The sequence below is a fragment of the Penicillium canescens genome (genome assembly GCF_028828765.1).
Source record: "Penicillium canescens strain IBT 15451 chromosome Unknown utg000011l_segment0_segment0, whole genome shotgun sequence".
Classification (NCBI taxonomy): Eukaryota; Fungi; Ascomycota; class Eurotiomycetes; order Eurotiales; family Aspergillaceae; genus Penicillium; species Penicillium canescens.
The window spans coordinates 39,410-60,939 of NW_026703973.1; the positions used below are offsets into that span (position 1 = coordinate 39,410).

General features: G+C 46.5%; 7 protein-coding genes across 7 annotated transcripts; 3 read left to right on the plus strand and 4 right to left on the minus strand.

The window, feature by feature from the left end:
• Window positions 1-1,340: 1,340 nt before the first annotated feature.
• Window positions 1,341-2,643, plus strand: N7446_012720 (SDR family oxidoreductase; the record flags this gene model as incomplete). Its single annotated transcript, XM_058521462.1, has 5 exons — window positions 1,341-1,362; window positions 1,427-1,478; window positions 1,540-1,852; window positions 1,901-2,036; window positions 2,099-2,643. The coding sequence occupies 5 exons, from the start codon at window positions 1,341-1,343 to the stop codon at window positions 2,641-2,643; spliced, it is 1,068 nt and encodes a 355-aa protein (XP_058364939.1).
• Window positions 2,644-6,129: 3,486 nt separating this feature from the next.
• N7446_012721 (carboxylesterase/lipase family protein) lies at window positions 6,130-7,848 on the minus strand (the record flags this gene model as incomplete). The annotated part of the gene is made up of 1 exon (XM_058521463.1): window positions 6,130-7,848. One exon carries the CDS (start codon window positions 7,846-7,848, stop codon window positions 6,130-6,132), a length of 1,719 nt encoding a protein of 572 aa, XP_058364940.1.
• Window positions 7,849-8,594: 746 nt separating this feature from the next.
• On the plus strand, window positions 8,595-9,347 carry N7446_012722 (uncharacterized protein; the record flags this gene model as incomplete). The annotated part of the gene is made up of 3 exons (XM_058521464.1): window positions 8,595-8,618; window positions 8,760-9,042; window positions 9,127-9,347. 3 exons carry the CDS (start codon window positions 8,595-8,597, stop codon window positions 9,345-9,347), a joined length of 528 nt encoding a protein of 175 aa, XP_058364941.1.
• Window positions 9,348-12,025: 2,678 nt separating this feature from the next.
• N7446_012723 (uncharacterized protein) lies at window positions 12,026-12,655 on the minus strand (the record flags this gene model as incomplete). Its single annotated transcript, XM_058521465.1, has 1 exon — window positions 12,026-12,655. The coding sequence occupies one exon, from the start codon at window positions 12,653-12,655 to the stop codon at window positions 12,026-12,028; it is 630 nt and encodes a 209-aa protein (XP_058364942.1).
• A 2,274-nt stretch (window positions 12,656-14,929) lies between these two features.
• Window positions 14,930-15,869, minus strand: N7446_012724 (uncharacterized protein; the record flags this gene model as incomplete). The annotated part of the gene is made up of 2 exons (XM_058521466.1): window positions 14,930-15,368; window positions 15,423-15,869. 2 exons carry the CDS (start codon window positions 15,867-15,869, stop codon window positions 15,006-15,008), a joined length of 810 nt encoding a protein of 269 aa, XP_058364943.1. The 3' UTR covers window positions 14,930-15,005.
• Window positions 15,870-17,015: 1,146 nt separating this feature from the next.
• Window positions 17,016-17,888, minus strand: N7446_012725 (uncharacterized protein; the record flags this gene model as incomplete). The annotated part of the gene is made up of 2 exons (XM_058521467.1): window positions 17,016-17,544; window positions 17,608-17,888. The coding sequence occupies 2 exons, from the start codon at window positions 17,886-17,888 to the stop codon at window positions 17,016-17,018; spliced, it is 810 nt and encodes a 269-aa protein (XP_058364944.1).
• Window positions 17,889-19,414: 1,526 nt separating this feature from the next.
• On the plus strand, window positions 19,415-19,813 carry N7446_012726 (uncharacterized protein; the record flags this gene model as incomplete). Its single annotated transcript, XM_058521468.1, has 1 exon — window positions 19,415-19,813. One exon carries the CDS (start codon window positions 19,415-19,417, stop codon window positions 19,811-19,813), a length of 399 nt encoding a protein of 132 aa, XP_058364945.1.
• Window positions 19,814-21,530: the final 1,717 nt, after the last annotated feature.

Here is a 21,530-nt window from a genome sequence, read left to right on the forward strand (position 1 = left end):
CGCAGCTTTGCGTATAGAGCTAAATTCTTGATTCTTAATAGCTTAGATAGCTAATAAGAGTCTGCCCTCTTGCTCTACGCGTTTTTGAGGATTTTGAGAGCGAATTGGTGGTATGGTAGGTGGTTGAAAAAGGTGAGTCTAATTACGGGTCGCATTTTTGGTTGGGTGGCCAGCTCGCTTGGGAAATACGTTACCTTATACTCTAGATACCCCGAGTATTAAGGAAAAGAGAAACGTGATTATACTTAGTGAGTAAGAGCATAATTTACCCTAAGCGGACCTACCCGGTAGACTTTATCCTATATATATAACTATCTATAATAGACTGTTGAGATTCATGGCTTATCCAGGCATCTCCAGGCATGAAATGCCTGCTTCGCTAAGCATGAAGATCGTGATCAGCATTGACCTACCATGTAGAGTATAGTTCAGGAGAAATGCTTCTCATTAAATAGGATCTCTCTCTCATGGAGGAGAGATCAGGCTTAAACCACCTCGTTGGCCTTGACATACATGCTTCCGTAGCGTCATTCATCGTGTAATTTCAACATAGCCAAAGTCTACGCACTAAAGGGCCACTTTTAGTCTTCCGCTTACTGTCTTATTATATACTCTTAATACCAATAAGACGACTACCACGTGATTATATAAGTAGTAGAACGGTCAATAGTCGATATATAGAATAGTTCTACTCTACTTTCTACTATTCTACTTTAGAAGGACTTAGGATATATAAGGGCACTTATTTATATATCATATTTAGTTCTTCGTGTTTAATCTATGTATTGTTACTTATATTGTCAGGACCCCCCGTGGGATAGGGTCGAAACGCCTAGCATGGGGGTCCTTTTGGATTGCCCTAAAACTATGACAGACTGAGTTTCTGAGTGGGTCTTGTCGCGCCTTGTTGGGCTACTTTCACACCCCAGTTTCCTCATAGTCCCTGGGCATTAGCCCCATATTAGAACAATCTGATCCTTTTCCTCGCCCCAAACTGTCTATCTATGCAGGGCTTTTGAGCCAGCGCTCACTGATTTCCCTTGCATAATAGGTATCTCCTGAACTGGACATAATCGGTCACTTCAGCCTGTGGTCTGCACTAGGAACCCCGTGTGAGGGGTCCAACACGCAATACGAACGCCACACCAAATTTAATTGGCCATATCCAGAGCAATGCTCGTGTTGGGATTGACGAAACAATAAGATATAAACAATAGGTCTTCTTCCTCATTTTTCATCCAAGTCTCTCCATCACCCTAATGTGGTAAATTGATCTCGATTTCTCTGAAAGAATAATTTCTTTAAAAGCAACGGAAAAAAGACGGGAAAGAGAAGGAAACATGGCTCGAGTCCTCCTCACTGGTTCGTATTTTACTTCAAGAGTGAAATTCACGAGGGCTGAGCTTCAACTGACAGCACTACATAGGTGGCAATGGATTTCTTGCAAGCCATATTCTTGATCTCCTCTTGGCGCGAGGGTAATGCGATCCTCCCTCCCAACGACAATCGCTCACCCATGTTAATATTATATGTTCGTAGACAATCAGTGGTGACTACTGTCCGCAGTCATGAGAAGGCGGAGCAGATCCGCGAACGCCATCCATATGCATCTACCACTCAGCTAGGAGTTATCATCGTCCCTGACTTTACAAGCGCCGGTGCTTTTGATGAATGCTTCAATCCAGACGCGCCATTTGATGTGGTCATGCATACTGCGTCGCCTTTTCGCTATTCTATAACTGATATTCAGCGAGAGCTCTTGGATCCTGCAATCATTGGGACTATTGCGTTGCTGGAAGCAGTTCGGAAGAATGCACCATCGACCAAGAAAGTGGTACGCTTCCCTGCATCGGTACATAAAACATAGTTGGCTTCCGCGGCATATTTTAACCAGTTGCAGATCGTAACATCTTCTTTCGCATCGATCATCAACAGTTATAAGGGGAACAGCTGGGTCGACCATATTTATTCTGAGGAAGATTGGAACCCTATTATCCTTTCGGATGCTCATTTAAATCCTCTCAACGGATATAGAGGTTAGCATTCACCTCCTCGTTCGACGGACGTTCCTATATTTGAACTAAAAGCTTCGATCTAGCAAGTAAGACTTTTGCCGAGCGAGCATGTTGGGAGTTTGTTGAGAAAGAGAACCCACCTTTCTCTCTGGTCACGCTATGTCCAACATTGATGTTTGGCCCCGTGATACACCCACTGCGCAATCTCGACAAACTCAACACATCAAACCAGCGGATCCGAAATTTTATGGTAGGGGAATATAAAGTTGAAATCCCAGACACAGGGACATCGTTCTTCCTCTGGGTAGATGTTCGTGATGCCGCTTTGGCGCATATAAGAGCGATGGAAGTTTTAGGTACCGTGAACCAGAGATTCTTATTGACTGCTGGTTACTTCTCCAACAAAGAAATCTGTGAAGTGATCCGAGGATCCTTTCCCGACTACAGACCGCAACTCCCAGACCAAAACACGGGCGGTGGTGGGTATCCCAACGAAGGACTTTACGGGTTTGACAACTCCCAAGCGACGAAGAAGCTTGGCTTGACGTATCGAACCTTGTCTGCCAGCATTACTGACACTGTGATGTCGTTACAAAAATTGCAAAACTGGGAGAAAATTACTGCATAGTTTTTAATGACATCTGTTTTACTAAGTATCCTAATATACTAGTCGTCTCATATATGAGACACAACGTCTCTGCTTCGGAAAATACTATAATAAGTAAAAGTAAAAGTCCAGCTTGCTATTTCTTGACTTTGAAAAAGTCTAATTCCCACAGGTGCGCAAGGTTCCTGCCCATTTGCTCGCATCCAACTCAGATAGATACGTAGTAGTTCTTTTTCACACTTACCACATCCGGCGCTATTTATTAAAAGTACTTGAGGCCGGTGTGATGAGATTTTCCGCGTCAATGTCGACGGTTTTGCAGGCTCAATGATGCGTTAACAAGCCACAGAGACACGCATGAATGTAGTAAATTACATAAACCTTCAGCATTGTAGTCCATTTCACCGTTGAGATGTTGAATTATCGACATGTCCAATTATCTAGTTTCAGTACCGAGATATGCGTCGCTGTGTTACCCCATGATATTTAGATACTCAGTGCATTTCGATCGTGAATTAGAACAGCCCATGTGGGATGGACCAAACTGAGATCGGCTCGCTTCCAAGTTGGGTACACAGTAGACATGCAGGTGATGGATCCAACCACAAAGCACAAAAACTATCTAGGTGATCCTTCAAGACATCGACACAATGCTTCCCATAAAGTGCGGCAAAGGCTAGGGTAGGGGGAAAGCCTAGTATTGTCTGTTTGAATATGCATACAGTACAAGGTCGGCGCTTTTGCCGTGCATTCCAGGGAGGTAGTGTAAAGAGGTGTATAAGATCCTAAGAATAACTTTGACTTCTTATTAAGGATCTTTTTAAATATATACATAGAACCTCCGCCAGTTTTTAATTAGTTATAGTATATCAAAGGATTAGAAGAGCTAGGCTTTCTAGCGAAGGGCCATATCGCACTACAGCGATTTTCGAAAACAGTTTACCCCTCAAGACACTCACACTTTGTTTGTCGGCCCGTACCCGAAACAAGTTGAACACTTATTGGGACCAGTGGTAAGATATTGTCCACTTATAGATCAGTTTCATTTACGAGCTAGCTGGATCTTGCCTAGTGTTGTCCCGGGTACGGGCCGAGAAACGAAGTGTGGGCGTCTGAGGGTAAACTGTTTTCGAAAGTTGCTGTAATTCTATCTCATTCCAACTTAGTTAAGAGGAAACATAGCGCCTTTGGTATAACCCCCCTAGGTGTAAACGGACACGCCAAACTACTTAACTTGCCGCAGGTAGTATTCTAGCAAATACACGTTATCTGTAGAGAGCAGGCTCCGTGAGGTCCCGTGTTATATGGGTTATCGCAATTATAGTCGGAACTATTTAAGCTAGTTTGTTTTTATACCAGGACGAATTAGCCTTTCGCCGGTAGCGAGCTATACTTCCTGTCAATGTAATCTAGCTCTCTAGTATGTGTCGTCGGATGGAAATCAGTCTTTGCTTCCAGTTTGGGTGGCATTAACACAAGCCCGTCGCACGGCTGATGCCCTGGACTAGAGGCGGGCTCGTCAGCGCTGTTCTTGGTAACTATCACTAAATAATGATGAGCAGTAGACAATAGGCCGCGGTGAAGAGCCTGTTGTTGCTGTATTGCACTTCGAGAATCCCGACCGCCGTGGGTACACCAAAGCCCGGTATCGTACTACACTAGCTTGCATTCTAGTATTTTCGTAATTAAACCTTGGCATGCCCATGATTACGTTCCTTGGCGAAGGCGTATGCTGTCTTGCCTTTCGAATCCTTCAATCCCTAGCCCACCAGCTGCGGCTCACCAGAAAGATGTCATTTTCTGATCATCCACAGGATTCACGCTGACATTGGGATTCTCCAATAATTTTGTTGCCAATTTCAAGCCTACCATGAGCTGACGCGAACATGAGTGCAGTAAAGGAGTGGGATCTTGGTCATTAACTAACAAAGTTTCTTCATAGCTGACAAGGAGACGAATAATGTCGACATGTTTCACAATTATTGCGACCTGAAGTGGCGACGTCCCTGTCGGGCTTTTTCGGTTAATGGCGGATGAATTTTATAAGAGAAATGCTACGATATGCTGACCAAAGCGGCGGTAATGCATCGGAAGATCAAGGGCTTACGGGAAGCCCTCGATTTAGAAATGGTGCAGATTGACCATGTTGGTATTATATTGAAACATGCGAAAGCTCCCAGGGATGGTACGCGGCCGCTGAGCAACGATCTACCATATATCTTCCTCTTCAGAGACAAGATGTGATGATCACGGTTTGGGTCTAATCCACATCTTGACAGCCTGCTTGAAATTAGCATTAGGGGCAAGCCTTCGGATATAAGTGTGGAGCCGCAGATCGTCTTCGGAGCCAATGGATTCATTTCGAGGACGCGATTGCAAACGTAAGCCTTTTCCTTGATTCTTGGATGTTTAAACGATTTTGATTGATAGATGGTGCTGAAATTTACGCGCAGGGTTGTTCGGGGAAGAAAACAAGAAGGTCTAGCAAAACGCCTGGGTTTATTGCATCTAGAAAAACATTTGACACAATCCGGGAACTCGACGATTATTCAGATGACTGTACAACAATTTCAGAATTTTTGTCAAATGTGACAACGAATGTCTCCCACTTCGCTTGCCCAACTTCTATCTTGTCATTACCAATGACGAATCTCAAAAATCGGCCATGTGTAACAACGACAATGTCTGGTCGACTACTGTCTTTCAGTTCTTTGAACTTCTCCTCCAGTCAGCGCTGAAGTCGTGCGCCGCGCAATTTCAAACTCTCAGAATCATCCGCGTAGAGGCCTTCTTTCTTCGGAAATGTGGGATCCAAGTCTAGATTTCCCCAGGGCAGATCGAAGAGTCTGTGCGCAAAATTGAGATATCAGAGCCTGTGTCACATGGTTGAGCGCAGTGTGCCTAAATATCAGGCTCTAGCACAAGCTTGGCACCGTTTTGAACCCATGCACCGGAACCTTGAGCGTAGTACTTTTCATCGATGGATTGCGAGACGGGGTGTTTGAAGAGTGCGTCGGAGTGGAGATGCCAACACTAGCCAACGCTGTCCTGTATGAGAAGTCTCGACATAATTCCGGGGACTGTTCAATGCCCCTTGCTGTTAATGACGAGTTGGGTATGGTTGTATCGTGGCCTGGATTGTGGGTACCATCTGCATGTCGGACGAGATATAACCGAAAAGACATTTTGGGTCGCACTGATCGCTCAAGCTGTGATCGAGCAATAAGATATGCGAAAAAAAACTGAACCGATAACGATTGTTAATCTGGTAATTATTTTCATTCCGGCTGTTATGGTTTTCATCGGGGAGTAAACCGCACCGCGGATATCCCGGCTTATATCCGAGCTTAATCGGACCTCTCTTCCATCTTAGGTAACATCAGCCGCAATGCACAGTGAGAGCGACGGCCGCTGAATGACGAGTTTTGTAGACGGAAAAACGCCATAATACTAAGTGTCCATTATCGCAACCGAGGCGCGAAATAGGAATATAGTATATATTCTGATTCAATAGTTACAAGTTATAAAGCACAAGTGTTGTCTCATATCACAACCGCCAAAATCACCAAGTAGAAACTTTCCCAACTTAGTACTGATGCAAAGTAGACATCCAGCGGCGGAGGAAGCTGATGCGCTTCTCGGACGCAGCGATTGGTACCGCACCGAAAGATTCACCGAGGTGCATGGCAGAATAGTTGCTGGAGGACGGGGGAAGTGAACCAAGCCGTCACCATTGGGGTTACCAGTGCGGATAAAGTTGGCCCAGTACTCAGATATCACAGACTCAATCTTGTAATCGGTGGCATTCCAGGTGACATTGGAGTAATCCGAGTAGGGAATGTTGTTAAAGGCATACCAGATCTCAGCACCGTGGTAAGCGCCACCCTCTTCGTCCTCGGCAGGAGCCTTCGTAAAGTAGTACACAAAGACATCGCTCTTGGCGCCACCGGCAGCCCATTCAGAGGCCCACTCCCAGGTTCCAACACGGGCCAAATCGAGGAGAACGGCGTCGCTGTTGTCACCGGCCTGGGTGTCGGTCTTAGCGGGGTAGAGAGAGAAGAACTCCGAAGAGTAGTTTCCGAAAACCTTTGTCCACAGAGACTTGTAGTCGGAAACAGTTGAGGCGCCTCCGTCGTTCTCGTTCTTGTTGTTACCGGTCATAATGGGCACATCAGCGTGGGCACCGAGCTCAAGCGATTCTCCATATCCGTGACGGAACACGTAGCCATCAATGACTGGACGCCAGCGGGGAGGTCCAGACCAGAGATCAGAGAAGGCAGTGCCGTCGAAATAATCATCTTCCATCAACTGACCCTCTCCGATAAGGTCGGCCATAGGGAGCTCGCGAAGCTCAGCAATTGAAGAGACGTTCATAGTCTTCAGGAAGGTGACACCAAAGCCCTCAGCAACGCCCTTAGTGTTGTAGCTAGTGGCAACACTACCGGTAGCAGGGTCATGAGGCCCACGAGCACCACTTTCAGCAATTACACCGTGAATCAATCCGCTGCTGAGAGGACTCCACATCATGTCCAATGCACTGGCAGATCCGGCGGACTGACCACCGACAGTGACCTGGCTAGCATTACCACCAAAGTGAGCAATGTTGTCCTGAACCCAGCGAAGAGCAAACTGCTGGTCCAAAATACCGTAGTTTCCAGAGCTGTTGTGTCCAGACTCAGTAGACAGGTCAGGGTGAGCAAGGAAACCAAAGGCACCGAGACGGTAGTTCATAGTAACGACAATGATATCTTTAGAGGCAAGCCCGGTACCATCATAGCTGATGACATCTCCGGAGCCACCCTCGAAACGGCCACCGAAGATCCAAACGTAGACGGGGAGATTCTTGTTCTTGATCTTGGTGGCATCAGTGGTGTCGTAGGTTGGGGTCCAGACGTTCAAGGTCAGACAGTCCTCACTGGTTGAGTTCTTTCCAGAAGAGAAGATACCGGCTTCAGAGTATGGCTGAGCACACTGGGGACCAAACTCGGTTGCATTGAGTGTCTCGGTCCAAGAGTCGGGCTTGGTGGGAGGAGTCCAACGCTTCGAGCCTGTAGGGGGTGCTGCATAAGGGATGCCCTTGTAAACAGTCACTCCATCCCGGAAAGGCGATGCTGCACCCTTGACAGGTCCGTAGTTGCTTTGAATGACTGGGAAAGTGGCCGCCGCGGCGAGTGCTGGAGCGGCAAGGAGAACTTGAAACAAGTTCAACATTGGAACGTTGAACATGATTTTTGTTGATTGATTTGAAAAGTATGAACAAATCGAGAGGTAATCAGCAGGACTTTATGTAGTCCATGGATATTGGACCGGACTGAAAATAGTTGCACCCAGAAACGATAATTACGTGGACTATAGACTGAGCCCCCGTGGAGCTCATATTGGACGATATTTGTTGGAACTGCCCCTGAGTGTAGCTCTTGGCATCTACCTGCTGATCTTAACACTGCGGGAGAGAGAGTAACAGCTGCCAAACGCGGAACCGGGCACACACAAGGACTCGACATGTGCCGCGTGGCACTGCTGCAGAAACTTGCTTAGTTAATTGGCTCATTCATCGTCAGTGGCTGTGGTCTGACGCAACGATGCGAAAAATCAAGTGGAAAGAACCAGCCCGAACCCGAACCCGGCAAGAATGGGTCTCAGCATATGCCTCTTATAGCATGTGTGTAATAGTTGTATTGATATTGGGGTTATGTGGGTCACGACCCAGTATTATCGATACAGGTCTAACGCTAATGCATGAGAAGTGCGTATCAAGGTGACACGGCAATACCATCAGTACAGGGGATCCAACAATGCCGCATGTCCGAGATGCACTAGTCCCGATATGGAAGCCTAACCCGAAGCAAATATCATCTTCGGCTTCTCGGCCAACAATGCGAGACTGAAAGGTTTCATGACGAGGAAGATCTGTCTTGTCTTAATTAATCTAAGACGCTCATTAATTTTACATGAAACAAAATCAACTCAATATGCTTCTAGAATCTCTTGCCCACGTTCGTTGCACTCGCAGTGTTGAGCACTGCCCACCCCGGTGGACATGGGAAACACGATGGACCGATAAACATGCAAAGGCGAGAATACCACTCCCAACTTCTGGAAAAATATGGCGACTGCAATGTAAAACTTGAAGAAAGCGGCGTGAACCAACGCGCTACCGCTCGTCGCCAGAACATCGTCGACACGGCCGCCAGTTTCAGCAGTCTTTATTTGACCCGACTGTCCTAGGTCCATACCCCGGCTCAAAGATCAACACCCCGCATGATGATGTCGATCTTCCAGATCCTCTCCGCAAATCCCACCTAGCAACGGACTCCAGCATCACCCTCAACACGCCAGAATCCGTGTTGTTTGCCGCAAATGGTACATGTGTGCTGGATCCGGAGGGCAAGGTGGGACATTTAAGGGCGAACATGTACGGTCAGGCATCACCGATAGACGGCCAGGCGTACCCATGATTATCGATGCACAACTCATTGATGTGGAGACCTGTGAACCATTCAGTGGCGCCTGGTGGGATATTTGGACCTGTAACCCCACAGGTGTCTATTGGGCAGTTGTTTTGGGACCAAGATTTGATTGATGAAGTCGATGCGACACATCCCGACAATACCAATCTCACGCCGATTACGCGCAATGTAGATGATGATCTGTTTCTGGAAGAAGGTGTCGATACAACTTCCGATCCAGTCATCAATTATGTCAAGTTCGGAGATGATATTTAAGATGAGATCTTTGCGTGGATTCTGTGGCTGTCAATCGATCCGCCAGTTTTGATCCTAGTTATAGCTACAGATTGATCCTTGGGGGGAATGTTGCTTAAATTTCGGTATCGCCGGTAAACTCCGTATCATATCTTGGGACATCTTTGGCCGCGAGGATGCCTGAATAAATTACGCAGAACAGACATTTACCATGAGGTTGCCATTGACATTGACTTGATTTAATTATCTCAATGATGTTTCGGCTCCGGTATTTGGTGCAAGCCGCTTCGAAGACATTGGATCCGCTTGGCCTTACCTCGGACGTAATCTTTTATTTTCCCTTGGACGGCGTCAACGGGGTTATGGTTGTATGCTTCATCGCTTATCATTTGATTCTGCGCCAGTCTCAAAGTGAGAGGTGTCGGCAGTAGCAGATATTGGAAATTTATAACGAAGCGCAATTCCTAACCTGCTCACTGCTTTGCTAATAATTGCCTTTATTATTACATACTTAAACTTCGCAAATTTATCGTTTGAACAGCATGCCGAGAGTTTTGATCATTGGTGCCACCGGCTATCTAGGCAGCAGAATTGCCCAATTGCTCGTTCTGAGCGGCAGCATACCGTCTACGGTATCGCGAGGTCACCTGAAAAAGCGCTGCAGCTGTCGAGGGAGGAGATCCAACCAGCACTTGGTACTGATCCCATCAATGACCCAGAAGCGTATCTTGCCGTCATTAGGTCAAGGTGCATCGACATTGTGGTGGATGTGTCAGGAGCCAATCAGCAATCACATACTTTTCTGCAAACCGTGAGACTACTGGGTCAGCAACGAATGGATGCAAACTCGAGCCGTGGCACCAGGGGGGCCAAGTTGGGGTTTATTTGATGCTCTGGGGCTTGGGTGCATGGCTCTTCTGAAAACCCTGTTACGGACCTCGATTTAGTCGGTCCCGATGCAGCAACACCACCAGAAGAATTGGTTTCATGGGGAGTTAACCTGGAAAATGAGATTCTAAAATTCGATGGTATCTTGGACGTCATGATACTGCTCCCTGCCCTGATCTATGGGCGACAGTCAACAATTTGGTCACCATTCATCACTCCGGTTGTTCATGCTGCGAAAGACAACATGATAGGTCCACTTGAGATTCCACTGGAGGCTCGAGCGCGACCCGGCCTGGTCCATGTTGATGATGCAGCGCAGCCTTTCTCAAAGCCGTTGAGAAATTGCCATTGGTGAACGGAGCGGATGTATACCCGGTATTTGACCTGGTTACTATCAAATAGTGTATAGCAGATTTAGTTATAGATCGTAGAGGAACTCGATAAGAAGGCTGATTTCTAAAAGGTTCCAAAGGGGATCATGTCATTCAGATAAAAACAGATAGACGAAATGAGAGTATCGGGGCTGCTAGAGAATCGTTAAGTAAATCATGTACAGAAACCACCTTCTTTTATACTGTGGCCGGGTTGACAAATATTAGACATGATATAATGAGCAAGATCATTGGTTAAAATTTGCTCTAGACCCTTGCGATCTGTGGCTAATTGAATAACTGACGTTGATTCCGGGCCCAGAATCAGGAGTCGCTCTTCCGCTTTTAGAGATGTCATTTCCATTTTTTTTTTTTTTTTTTTTTTTTTTTTTTTAGGTTCTCGTCGTTATTTGATTTACTCTATAGATCATTTTGCATTCACACATCATTCGTCTTATTAGGTCTCACTTAATACGAGGTGGTTGCACGACGTGCAATTCCCACGCACGATCTTGCTCGCTCCCGGGCGTAAGAAACATGGTTAGCTGCAGATATTGTCAAGCACGATGGAGTCAGGCACCGATTTCCTTTATTTCGCTGGTTGTCCCACATCGCAAGGTTGTAGTGTCCCAATATATAGAAGGTAGCCTACCCGTACTCCATATCTCCCCCTTACTGCCCGCACCTAGAATTATGGGAACGCGAGATCCATTCTATGTAAGACTTTCGATCTAGCTGACAATACCAATGCATGGATTTTGCTACCACGTTCCATGAAACGGTGAAAGAAAAATATTTGATTTATCCAGACCAACCACAGCCTGTCGATTGTGCTGCATTCAACCAAGTGCCGGTCACCATTTCGTTCAGTTTGTTCTGCTCCCTTCCTAATAACTTTGCTGGTTACTATTTCTATTCAGCCCGACAAGAAAAGTTCAATTATCTGAAATAAAGAGAGGTCTTCACATCCTGAAAACTGTAGTACTGCAAGAGCGATAATTATTCAATTACTATACTACTGTCAGCTTGAGATTTCGAATATCCATTGACTGAGATGCCGAGAATGTTCTGCAATTCCGTTGAATTCCTGAGAATTTTTCTAATCCAAGGACGTGTCATACCCAGGCCTCGAGAAGGTGTTACCCTCCACTTCTGACCGACCTTTACTAAATCAATGACCTTTCAGCACGGTCGGTATTTAAACAGGATTTCAGCAATCATGCGTTGCGATTTCTCTCCTGCTCTTACTATAGCGGACCATATCAGATGGTGCGGCCAATCAAACAGCAACTCGTTGCACCACATCGTCCTACCAATGCATCATTTACCCAGTCCCCCTCACCAAAGTGTGATATCCGGGCTATCGCTACGTCATATATGTATCCGACAAATGTCGAAGTCCATTTCGGAGCCACTAAATATGCCCCAGCAAAGAAATAATCAACGTCTCTCTTCTCCTTTCACCTCATCTAACCGTTGAGCAAGCACTTGGCAAGGCCAGTCGCCTTCCAGGTTCAAACTTTCAGATCGTTTAAACCCTTGAGACTCATAATATTGGACCAATTTGCCGTCGCCACCTGCATAGCAATCCACCCGTAGTAATGACACTCCAGTCCTGTTGGCAAGATCACGTGCATGTTCCAAAAGGCGTTTGCCAATCTTGTTGCCAGCATATCGTCGATCCGTGACCAATAATCGCACGTAAAGCTCAGGCTCAGAGACAGCTGGCACATAAGGCATCCTCTCTCCAATAGCAAGCGCTCCTATGATGACCCCCGGAGCTTCTCCATTCATAGTTTGGGGGTTTATATTGGAGAGTCGATTTTGGCCCAGCACGGGCGTGTCATCAGCAACCTTGATAGCGAGCCAAAGACCAAGGCCGGTTGTTGCAAATTCTGTGAGTCGTTCGGCGCGTTGTGGATTCTCAGAAAACGGTGCTGCTCCCCACTGCCCAACTCTGTCACGCGATACCAACCATTTGACTGCGGTATCTAGGAGATGGAGGACTGCCGGAACGGCGTCCACTGTTCCCCGCACGATAGCCACGTCGTGGAATCCATTGTCAATCATGCTTTGAAAACTCTTAGTGAGTGTCTGTGAATGGCCTTTCGTTTTTGTTCTTCATTTGATGTTGTCCCCTTCTCATCTATCTCTTCTTGGGTAGATTGTCGTTTCGAACAATAACACTTACATTGATGCCATTTATCCAAAGCAGTTTCGATTTGAAGTGAGATGATTGTCAAATAACCTTAATACACTCAATTGATTCGAAAACTTTTGGGGATGTGCCAATATTGGTCAAAGTTCTTGTCAGAATGCGGATGCCAGGTGACTGACCCCTCAAGTGGAACCATCGTTCAAAGTGCGTACGTAACAGCCAATAATTCTTGATCGCATGTGTCTTAGTGTCGTTCTGCGGGGTTCAGTGCACGGGAACAGATAACCGTCGGTTTACCGTTCTGGAAAAGCCATGTGTAGACTTCTCCACGACCCAAGTGGACCCGGACCCAACCCAACCTAAAGCTAGGTTGGGTTTTGGGTCCTGACCTCGGAACTAAGATGGATTTTGGGTTATACTGGAAGACTGAAATTTGTATCCATGTGGCCACGTCTCAGCCTCAGGGGCCATGTGGGGGCAGGCCCAGCCAAGCCCAGTGGCGGCAAGAGGCGGAACAGGCTTTTGTCTCAATGTTCCAAAGGATTTAGGACAACCCTAGGACATGCCCAGGTCTAATCCTGGCCCATTTTCTGTATGGGTTTTGCGACATCTCGTAACAACGCCGGTTTGAGTTCCCTCCATAAAAACAGCTGTCTGGCTTACAGAGCCAGTCACAGTTATGCTCGGTGTAAGGGTAGTGGTAGCTGTCCCTATCCCGATACAACGGCTCCTGTGGCAGTGTCATTTAGGTTGACATAAAGGGCCGTGCCGCGTTTCCCTGTAAGACATAGATTTTATAAAACAAGCCATGCCATTGTTATGTTGTAGTCGTCGAAGTCGACGAATTCACTATATTGTACTCCTTTAAATCTCGGTCAGCGACTGAATAAAACCAAGCATTCACTAGTTTACCCTTAAGCTAAGTTAGTAGAGGCAATTTGTGGAATTAGCCACCTTCAGCATATATGCAGCAACAACACTGAGCCAGTCACAACTAGAGACCATATCAGGCTCTGTGGGACTAGTGGGTAAATAGTAGCTTGATAAGTCCGATGATTCTATTTACATTAGAGCCAAAAGGGTGAAAGCATGGAAGCAGATTCACTACTTACCTGTTCTGTTTTCGTACTGCGGGACACAGTAGCTCTGAGCTGGACTAATAGTAATCGGGTAGAGCCCTTGTTTATTCCCAGTCGTCGACCTGAACGCGACAGCTTTTATCCAAGATCCTTTGAAGCAACTAGCCCAACGATTTGCACTCTGCATTTTAGCGGTTCTCTATTGGACGACGTCACTGAGTAGTCACCAGAGTCGGCTTAACCTAGAGCAAACAAAGTCGCGAGGGTAATACCTCACTTGTCTCCCCACACCTACTCCTTGAGGCTGTCCGCTCTCCTTTAGTCTTACCAGGCTACAGTAGATAGACGGGTAGACGGATGGATAAGTTTATTAACTCTGAACCCTCGCCTTTGGCGACAGGCTACCACTATAGTGTAAATACATGATTGTCGCCACGAGGTTGTTCTAAACTTTCTTACGGTGAACTTTGAGCCTCACCAATGAAGGCCTTTAATGGTTCCGTTTTAACCTGTGAAAAGGCAACGGTACGTTCGCCATTATTCAGGGCGCTAGTGCCTCCTAACGGAGATGGTTATTGTTGTGCCGGCGTCGGAACTCGAACCTAATGCCCGCAGGATGAAAAATGACCATCCTGCAGGTTGCCTCGGGGTGCTAGCTAACTACAATGCCGCTACCGGCGAATATGCAATGTAAGCCAGCAACATTGTCCTCGATACTCTGACAGAGTCTAATGTAAATCATATTCCTACGTCCGTAAAGCCAGGCAAGGCTAACCAGCTCCATTTACTACGTACTCGGCCCCTGCCAAGAAACTAGCACCGCGAGCTGGTTTACATCGTCTAACCAAAACAAGAATCTACTTTAGATGTTACTTTACGATAGGGTTTGCATATAAAAGGTGCTGCTCGTGATTCTCAAACCGGATAGAAGAAACGTACCCTAGTATTCGTATCCCTAGTGTCTAAAATCATAGCTTTTGCGCAGTCATCAAGGTAAGGGATTAACTGGAGGCCTTGGTCGAGAAACTGAGGAAATATCCAATGTAATTTTTAGGTGTGAAACCAAAAGAAAACCTGATTCTATATTAGAATTGGGTTGAGTAGATGGTTGAAACCTAACAGATTCTCATTGTTAGATTTATTGGTAAGGATCGAGTCACTTTTTCCGGCGCTACAATACTACCTAGATCATACCAGACACCCTTTCAACACGGAACAGCCGCCCCTGTCGTTCCAAGCCCTCATGCCCGCTTCCTTTTTTTGGACCAGCTGCGCCTCCCATATTCTGGGCAGCCTGGCCAAACAAGGAATCGATACTTAGCTGTCCCTTTTCTCGCCTATCGGACTTGACCTTCTCACTCGCTATCACAGGAGGCAGCCCCTGAACACGCCGCTGCGCATCCTCAAGCAACTCAATTTCTCGTTCTCGTTGACCTCTCACCGTAGGAATCGACCAAGATCCTGAGTTTACCGACTTATGCGCCAGCTTATACTTGGAGCCCGTCAGGTGGGTCTCGTAGGTATTGGCGTCGACTTTGCGCACGTGCTGTAGGATATTTATTGGCTTTCTGACTCATGCCTGATCGAGTTCTACTCTTACCTGGTGCCCAACAATCAACCAGTGGTACTCTGTCCCGACAGGTGCACCGCTTCCCTTGGGCGCGTTACGTGCCCGTCGCTTGTTGGTTTGATAGTCGATCCGCCAAAGATCGGGTTCTTCCTTGGTCTCCTTCCATACACCCGGCTCGTAGTTCCATGTATGCGAGCCACCGATCGCCATGCCAGAATATGGCTGTCCATTGTGCGTCTTCAAGTCGTTGTACCTACTACCGATGCCGTATACTTGCTTCGGCAATGCTACCACGTCGTCAACCTGATCTTCCTCCTGCAAGTACTCCTCTTCATCCAACAAGGAGGGTCCCGTGGAGCCGTATGCGTCTATACTGTGGCCGTCGCTGCCGTGGCCGTCGCTGCCCTGGCCGTGGTCTGGGAGGTCGTCATTCGAATCTTGTGGAATTTCAACATCGTCCGTTTTCTTCTTAACCATGTTGAATTGTCTGACTTGGTCGTAGACAAATAGAATATGAGGATATGATGTGCCTATTTCGGTACAGAAAGACTGAGACAATGGTATTTCGCAGCTTTTTTATTTTGTATGATGTCATATTGATCCCACAGGACATTCGACGCTGACTAAGGTCATGCACCAATATATAACCATTGGAAGCAATTGCGGGTTTATGATTTGCTACTAAAACTTAGTACGACCCATAATCGAAGCTACGCACACTGCCTGGGTCACAGTTCCATCGAATCAAACCAAGACAATTTTGCCCAAAAATTCAACCTCAAATTGGCCTTGCGCATACAAACTTGGGCTCCACGTTCACGAGAATCTGGCGGTAAATCTAATTGCAAATATTACAAGATCTTCTGAATGAGAAGAGATGATCTTGCTGTATCTTACAACTGTTCATCGGAGGTGTGTAAACATCTGCGGCATCTCAACAAACTGCATCGATGATGCGAAGGCTAGCAAAAACATATCATACAAACTAGAGTGCCGTGGGTGGGGCCTTAGAAAACAGAGAGAGAGATTGGAGGTAAGATTGATTTCGAATATTACTGCATAAAGAGCCGAACTTTGTGCTCAAATGTACAGATATGTTGCGTCAAGTAATATACGGGGCCTACGTATATCTTGTTGTAATTTACAATGTATTATAGAGAAAATGGCATAAGTAATATATGGCAAGTATAAGAGATTATTTATGTCTCAACCTCAAATGGAGGTATCTCTACAGCTTTTTATAGTGGTAAAATATATCAGCAGTAAGAAACCCCGAATTGTCATCTCAGTTGCTCCGACTTTGCTCAATTCGGTGCATTCGATGTATCGTATCTTATTGTATGAGCTAAGGGTTTATTGCATGGTGCATTCACCATGGTAATCTGTGGCTTCACCTACGGAGCCTTGCCGGAGCTATGGCTCAATTGGTGAGATCTCTCAGCTCACAACACGTATATACGGAATTTCCCACTTCCTGAAAACGAACTTAGAGCCTTGTCAAGACCTGTTGTATTGCAGGCAGAAGTAGTACCTAACACTCCATTGGTTATAATTAATTCATTCTGAATATATTCTTAGCGGTGGTTCAGTACATAAAATCGCGCAGTTCCAATTTGAACTCATCTAGGGTTTGGGCGCATATGAAGCCAAGAGGTGATCGGAAGCACCGGCCTCCTCTTCACGTGAAGAAGTCTTACCCCGGACGCGCAAGGTCATCCCAATAGCCAAACACACAACAACGACGACAACTTCCTCCAATACAGACATTACTAGCTGCACAGTGACGTTTCCGTTGAACAGACTAAAGTCGGGGTTGTGTGAGAACCACATGAAAACCGAATAGTGGATGCGGACAAGAAGAAACGGCGTTGAGATGGCCACGGCCACTAGGGTGCGGTGTTCGCCTTTCTCGAGAGAGCCGCGGTGCCAGGCGAGTATAGCCAAGAAGAGGCACATTACCGCCCATGAAATAATATATAGAATCACGCCGACTTTTATTTTGATGTCGGGGTTCTGCATAGCCTGAGGGGACATGTCGGCCGTGATGCCGGCTACCGTGAGCGCTAGACAGGTGATTGTCAAAGCGTGGAAGAAATAGAAGACGAAATGGGGTAGTGGTCGACGACCGGTGGTATTTCCGATGGATAAGTTGCTACACACCCGTGAGTATTTCATAGTTTATTATCAAGGAACATGTATCAATGACAGAACTTACGCCCTTGAGAGGAGTCCTGTACATGCTAGGAGTAATGGAGACAACCCGATAGAGCTACAAACTGCGGCACCAACATATAGACCCATTGCCAGCTGGTTGGTTATTGTTGCGAGATCGCAGCATATGCCCACGATACGTGCCTGGGCGAAAACATTGAGGAAGAAAAAGCCGCTGCTTCTGCGTAGACCGTGACGAAACACGAGGATGCTGGATAAGAAGAAGGCCGGGAGGTAGATGATCAATTGGAAGATAGAGATGCCGTTGTGGTATGTGACGGCCATTGTGAAAATGTTTGGCTGCCTGGTTAGTGGACAAATCGATTATTGATCCAAGTGTAAATCCAAATGCTCTTGGCCGATGATTCAAGCGATGCAAGAGACTGACTTTTTCTACCAGTCGGACCATCCCAAAAAAGAGGTAATTAATATGGGTACCTGCCACGATCGTGGGAAAAATTCTGTTTCTGTCTTGCCTCGCCAAGCAGAGATGCTAGCAGAGCCTCATATCTCGTATTATGGTCTTGGCACAAGGCAGAGGCGGGACGGACATGTTCAGCCTCGTATTCACCGAGTTTATATGCCGATCCGTTCCCCACATTACCCATCTCGAAATAAGTGGCATCTGCGAATGTCAAGCTGCAGTCATACTCGTCATCTTGTCTCTACGCAACCACTGAGGCGCTGTACATTTGTATTAATTGGAGAATCGAAGTAACAGATATCTCTAGCCTTTTTAAGAATAACAATTATTTATCTAACTTTCTAATCGACTGTGGGAAAGGAATAGGACATAGATTATTTCTGTAAGCAATAGCCCGGAAGCCTCAAAAGGCAGCTCTGGTCGAGTTCGGGCCGTGCCTCCCAATCTTCTCGTTGCACTGCTCCTGGCTGGGTTGCTCGCCAGGTGGAATCGGTCCATTGTTCGGCGATGGCCGTGCAGGCCCGTTCGTTGCCGTTGCGGGGGGCGGCGACAGGTTGTATTGTCTGCAAGTTTCCTTGGACAGAGCTGTTGAGGGCAGTCCATTCCTGCTCAACTGGCCAACAACTCTGGTGACGTCTGCAACGGCAGCTGGAATCCGAGCCGGAACTGGCCAAGGCCAGTCTGATAAAAGAAAAAGTCAACAATTCTTTCATGATCAACTGGGAACAACTTAATGAATGATTTAGGATAGTGACCAGTGTTATGACAGAGCCCCACAATGAAAAACTTTGAATCCATGAGGCTGATGTCGATCGCGATGTATCTCTTATGAAGATCAATACACTCTTTTTTAAGCATGGGGCTGTGTCCCGTGCTCGCAGTTTCATACCTAGTTTAGGAATGAAGAGCAGGGGCTTGCAGGTCCTAATTTCATGCTTTCGCCCCAGACGGCCCCCACCCACAACAAGCTTTGCTGCACAACCCAGACTTGGCGAAAGGGAAAAGGCTATGGCTACGACAACGTAGGATGACTGAACTTCGTGATTGGCGGTGGAGGAGGTTCTCCTCTCGTATTCAACCACTGAAATTTCTTGGCACCTCACTGTGACGCTTGAATGGATTCAACATTCTCTTTTCTGGAGTGTTGATAAGATGCTTCATTGTGGATAGGGCGATGTGCGGAACGTTGTCTGTTGTCTGCGTCAATTTTGATTATGATCTCCCAGTCTAGATCCCGCCCTCCCAGGGGGCATCAGACTCCCAAGGAGATAAAACATTTGTCTCTCGCACTTGAAGGAAGCGTTTTTATATCTTTTCCTTCTTCTTGAGTGTGTCAGATATTTATCTGTTACTTATTGCCGTGAAATTTTACCATTCAAAAATTGCGATGTCTACATCAATACCTGCTAATGTCCTTGACGCTTCTGCCCTAGATCCATCTCAGAACGATGCTCCCATCGCCTCCCTACAACTTTATCGCGGGCTTTTCCAAGGGCGCAAACACTTGTTTGCCCCCTCTGATACATCATCTGCCGATTACTTTATCGAGAACCCGGTTCCCCATAAACATCATAGCTCCTGGGAACCAGTCTTCCACCGAGGGGATAATCCAAAATACACTCCGACTACAACGGTGATTGGCCGTGCCCGCCGCACGGCCATGTGGAGCTCGTTCCGTCTGTGGTTGGGCGACGGCGTACGCGAGGTGTTGGAGAACGAGAATCGGGCGAAAGTGAAAAAAAAAAAGCGGCGAGGAAAGCAAAGTGTAGGAAGATATTTGGGTTGAAGTCGAAAACTGCCAAAAGAGCCACTAGAAGAGGAGCAGGAAGTCCTTGGAAAAGTAGTGCTAGTTGAGATGCGCAAAACAGGGGTTTTCACTCGCAAGTTTGAATGGGACATAGATGGGGTGCAGTATCGATGGTCCGGAACGAGGATTTTTGCAAGTGGGCGGATGAAAGGTCTTAAGGGATGGACCCATGACTTGAAGGTAAGCCTCCTAGAAATTAGTATTTTGAGGGTCATTTCGTCGATGTTGCTGCAGCTGACCCTTTATGCATTAATATCTTATTCAAAACTCTGATAACGCTCTCATTGCGACTTTTGAAAAAGGTCGTTGGGCATCATATTCCAAATCCATAAGATCTGGAGGACCTCCGAACAAAAAGAAGCAGTTGATTGGCAGACCGGAGTCAACAGTCCACAGCTGCAACTTCAAACATCGCTACACCTCTCAGTGGAACAGATTATTCTACATTGTCTAAAATCACGGGCCGAATTGATGATGCCATCACCGGAATACAAAACATGCATGAGCAAGACTTGAACCTTCATGGCACCCATGCTGGCAACCTCACGGTGGACACGATTGCACTGACATGCTGGATTGTCGTGGAGGCGGAACATCGGCTTCGATATAAAATTCTGGATGTTCTTGAAGAGATTGGGGAGAGTGCTGGAGGGTAAAATCTGATTGACCATCGTCCTTGTGGTATGAGAGAGGGGACTTCGGGTCTAAGTCGAATTGGAGGTCCATTTTATACTTTACTGTCACTGTAAGTGGCGTTCTTTACCATGTGAGAATTTTTCATTTCTTATAAAAACCAAATTTTTTGAATCACTTCCTACTTCTCTGGTGAGATGTAACCCTTTTAAGGGCTGACCCCAATGGGTCCCTTGGTTTCTGTCAACACATACTGGGTCACCGTCACCATCCTATGGCCACCCGCGAACTTTCACTGTTGCATGTTCTTCTTATATTTTTGTTTGTTTTTGAATTTGTTGTATAGAGAGGCGTGAATTTTTGGACTTACATAGAGGAGAACTCCCGCAAAGGCCTCCCAGCCCCCAAAATAGCAGTAGGGCAAACATGTCAGCTAGTGGCAAAACTATTAGAAGCGGGCCAAGGGGCTGAAGTAACGGCCCATCATTTGGGCCCCCATCACCGAACTACTTCGCCCCGTAGGGCAAACGTGTTAACAGACGCTATGACATTCCAGCAATGCTAGAGTTAATAGATACATGTAAGCGGTTTTGCAATTCCTTTAGACTTTTGAATAGGTAAATTCCGCAAGACAGGGGTTCAGAGAAGTTAAAATCTCCCTAATTATGTGCCCTCCATCTCGTCAAACATTTTCCTTTAGAGCTGGCCTTTAAAATATATTGGCGCAGAGCATGATAGCAAGCCAATTTCAAGTAACGCCACCTGAAAGGAGGGAGAAACAAATAACGTTACCCAAAAGGGAGTTATTATGCCCAGCCTTAGGGTGCTAGTGCCATGCGTCGTAGGGCGGGATAGTACTGGCCCCTGACGCCAGTCTCACCCAGGTTGTCAGCGGCAGCTGGGCAAAGAAGCCTCACGATCTTCGAGTATCTCTTTTATTCGAGTCCCAATTTCTGGCTTCCATACACTTTGTTTATGAGGTTCCTATATTGCTGTCGCCCGAGATGAGTACACTCAGTATTGAGGCTTGGATCTCTCTGCGCTTCCAGATTTTGCCAGCAAA